General features: G+C 56.9%; 1 protein-coding gene across 1 annotated transcript in view; it reads right to left on the reverse strand.

Moving 5' to 3' along the window:
* Positions 1 to 3,743, reverse strand: part of VOLCADRAFT_119165 (uncharacterized protein) — a gene marked incomplete at both ends in the record, with an annotated part of 19,817 nt that overhangs the window by 14,565 nt on the left and 1,509 nt on the right. The window contains 6 exons of the mRNA XM_002955729.1: positions 49 to 219; positions 513 to 572; positions 964 to 1,691; positions 2,236 to 2,411; positions 2,732 to 2,796; positions 3,540 to 3,630. Of these exons, the coding sequence (XP_002955775.1) occupies positions 49 to 219; positions 513 to 572; positions 964 to 1,691; positions 2,236 to 2,411; positions 2,732 to 2,796; positions 3,540 to 3,630 (1,291 nt within the window). The remainder of the gene's footprint in view (positions 1 to 48; positions 220 to 512; positions 573 to 963; positions 1,692 to 2,235; positions 2,412 to 2,731; positions 2,797 to 3,539; positions 3,631 to 3,743) is intronic.

A 3,743-nucleotide genomic window follows, 5' to 3' on the forward strand; every position in this document is an offset into this window, starting at 1 on the left:
CTGGGGGGAGGGGGGGAAAATGGGAAGAAGAGGGGAAAGCTCATACACCAGGATGTGTTCCCCCAAAACCCTAATTTTCCCCTCCCCCAGCCCGCCCCACTTGTTCGCCAGCAATCCACTCATGACCCTGAGCCCCTCGAAGCTTTCTTTAGCCGCCAGCGCCACAACCGCCAGGTAGTCGGAGCGGGATAGGGCGGCGAGTTGGCAGGGGCTTGTGGACTGGGGGGTTTCGGGGGAAAGGGGGGGGAAAAGGGGTCTTGAGGGGGCGGGGTGTGTTTTATGCAAAGTCAAGGACATTAACTGCCGCGACGTACGAAGGGTGGATGGGGGAAATAGAAATCATGTGCAATCCTGGTTTGTCGTACTGCCGTACGCCCGTACTACTGCTGTCGAGTGTGTGTTTCCTCCGGGCCGTCACCGCCGTTTTTGTTTTGCGGTTGATACGTTTGAGACCCGCTGGCAGCAGCAGCTTACAAAATAAGAAATCTCCTGTTTGTAACCCTCTGTCGTACCTGTACGTTGACCGTGTACGGATTGCCCTGCAGGGCCTCCTGCCCTAACCGCCCAAACGTCTGCGAGAGAGAGAGGAAGGGGGAAGGGGAGGGAAAGCGGAGTTCGAAATCATCCAACGGAAAATCAGCCACGTGATGAGAAACGGAATCTCAACCGAAATCAACCGCCACAGTCCAAAAACGGAAACGGTGGGGTTCCCCGAGTGCGCGTCGAGCCTCGATAAAAGGGGGCGATATGGGCGGCTTGGACGGACTGATACGAAGCCGGGAAAGTGGTGTGGGGATGGAAGGGCCAATAACGGCGAGGAAGAGGAGAAGGAGTTTAAGAAGAAGGAGGTGGAGGAGTTGAAGAAGAAGAAGGAAGGAAAAGAAGGATCAGAGGAGGAGATGGAGAACCGCCTAACAAGGAGCGCCGGCAAGACATGACGGCCTACAGGGGGGGGTAGCTAACCTTGACGTCCTTGACGGCGGAGCGAATTTCCCCCAACTCCACCTCGCCCGCGCTCGACAAAGTCGGCGTCGACACCTCGTTCACGCCACCGCTGCCGCCGCCCTGGAGGCGCACTTTGGGGCCGGGGCTGCCGCCGGAACTGCCAGACCCCTTGCCGCCGCCGCCGCCGCCACCGCCGTCTCCGCTGGAACTACAGGCGGAGACGCCGCCGCCGCCGCCGCCGCCGCCGCCGTCGCCGGACACGTCCTGAGAGCCGCGGCAGCTGCTGCCTGAGCCGCCCTCCTTGCCGCTAGGCATCTGTGACAGGGGCGCCGAAACACCCTCCGCCGCCGATGCCGCCGCCGATGCCGGCGACGGCGACGGCGATTTCGCAGCATCAGTGCCCTCGGCCGCTGTGCCGCCGCCGCCGCCGCCGCCGGCACCGCAGTTGCCGGAATTCCCGGAACTGTCGTTTGCCGCCGCGGCTGCCGCACCAGCGGCGGCGGCTGTGGTGCGTGTGGAGGGTTGTGGAAACCCCAAAGGAACCGCTACGGCCGCCGCCGCCGCCGCCGCTGCTACAGCTATTAGAGGTGACGGCGGTTCCGACGCCGGCGCCGCCGCGGTCCCTCGGCCGTCGCCGAGAGACTTCATTCGGTCAAAGCTGACCGACATGGAACGGGATATGGACATGGACTTTGTCGGCGCCGGCGGCGGTGACGGTGGCCCCGTACGATACTCCTCCATTGTCCCTGCGTGCCGTACACCAGCAGTACGGCGTGGTCGGGTCGTGATCATGGTCCACGCATATGGGTAGGGAGCGGAAGGAGATGTGGATTGTTACCCTACCTATCCTCCTTGACTACCTTTAAAAATCCCGTAGGATAAATATTCAATACAAGAATTATATATAGATAGATATAGACCATAAATTTTATCTAATTTATGATCACGCATGGTGAATGAATCAGATATGCCGTACTTTCATTACCCCCAGAAATGCAGTACAAGCACGGGGAAAATACCGTCACACAAGAAAGGATATGGTCACGTGCATCTTCACGTACAGAACCTTGTTTTCTCCGCTTCCCCTCCTCTCCCCCCTTCCCCTCCTCTCCCCCCTTCCCCTCCTCTCCCCCCTTCCCCTCCTCTCCCCCCTTCCCCTCCTCTCCCCCCTTCCCCTCCTCTCCCCCCTTCCCCTCCTCTCCCCCCTTCCCCTCCTCTCCCCCCTTCCCCTCCTCTCCCCCCTTCCCCTCCTCTCCCCCCTTCCCCTCCCAGACATATACCCTCACATACCCGTTAGCAGCCAGTATGCCGTGTCCCCCACATCTCCCTGCCTCATGACCGCCTGCCCCGCCTCCACCTCGACGAGCCGCAGTCGGTGCATGCAGTGGTACCACACGTACAAGTGCCGCCGCTCAGATCCGTGCCAGTTGGGCAGGTGCAGGTGGCGCCCCAGCTCACATAAATCGCTGAGTGTTTGGAGGGTTTGGAGGGTGGGTGGGGAGGAGGGGATAACGGATGAGAGGGGAAGCTAAGTTGCAGGGGAGTATCAAAAATATCAGGGAGGTAACACAAACATAAATATATATTATATTTCTTTATTTATTTATTCAAAACATGTATTTTTCGTGTACTCCCCAGAAACCATATACACACCCACAAACACATCGCTTACCTGGCCACCTATTCAACCGTATTCATTCACCTATAGAGTCCAAGCTTATTTACCCCGTAAGCCGGGTACCAGGTAAGCCCCGCCTAACAAACCATTCCCCTCAAATCCTCGTACCGGTATGTGGTGGCTCTTCGCTGGCCATTGGGAGTTGTCAACAACTTGACAAGTTCAACAGCAGCCTAGCGGATTAACATGTTGGGGCATGGGGAGGGTGGCGATGGGGATCGATACTCGGTGAGAGCAATTTTTTGCCGTCTTAAACTTCAACAAGAGCACACACCACAGAAAGAAATGTTATGGCTAGAAGAAAGTCCATATTCCAGAGAAATGGGGCATTACGGGGGGCATGTGTGGGACTGACGGGGCCCACCTGAGAAGAGTCCCGAAGGTGGAGGTTTTTGAAGCCTACTAGCAAATTTCGACTTGACTCGTATTTTTCAACTGTTTCCATATTTCCTCCTCATCCTTGCTGTCTGATTGTTTTTATTCCTGCCTAGTTGTTGCTTGTTTGGTTCACATCGTCGGGAAGTTCAACGCCGCCTAAACACACTTAAAGACATACAGCCCTTCGCTGTGACGTAGGATCAACCGCCTGGACCTTTGCCCAGCTCCCAGCCGCGCTTCCTGCATCACTTATTCGCCAGCCGCCCAACCCTTTTCCCTTGAACTGGCCTCCGTCCTTCCCAGTACCTTACTCGTGCTGCAGCTGCGGTCCTGGCACCCGGGTACCCCAAAACACCTGAATATACTCATACACACTCTCACACTCTCTCACACTCTTTATTTCGCATACATACATACACATGTACGCGCACGCACACACAAAGACAGATTCACAGCCCAAGCCATTAAAACACGCAGACACAGATACAGACATACATATACAGACACACGCACCCTCAGCCCCGCACAAACACCCTACCTTGCGTGCATCGAGCAGACTGGCCTTGTTGATGCGGGCTTCAGTGATCAGGTCGGTGATTGCATCTAGGGCACGATAGCTTTTCCCACTGCTGCACGAAGAAAGATAGAAGCCGAGCGGCCGAGGCACGGCAGGGACAGGGACGGTGACAGGCTGCATGTTCTGACTGCATGTTTCTGACTGCATGTAGTTTCTGACTGCATG

The sequence above is a fragment of the Volvox carteri genome, assembly GCF_000143455.1.
Source record: "Volvox carteri f. nagariensis unplaced genomic scaffold VOLCAscaffold_54, whole genome shotgun sequence".
NCBI lineage: Eukaryota > Viridiplantae > Chlorophyta > Chlorophyceae > Chlamydomonadales > Volvocaceae > Volvox > Volvox carteri.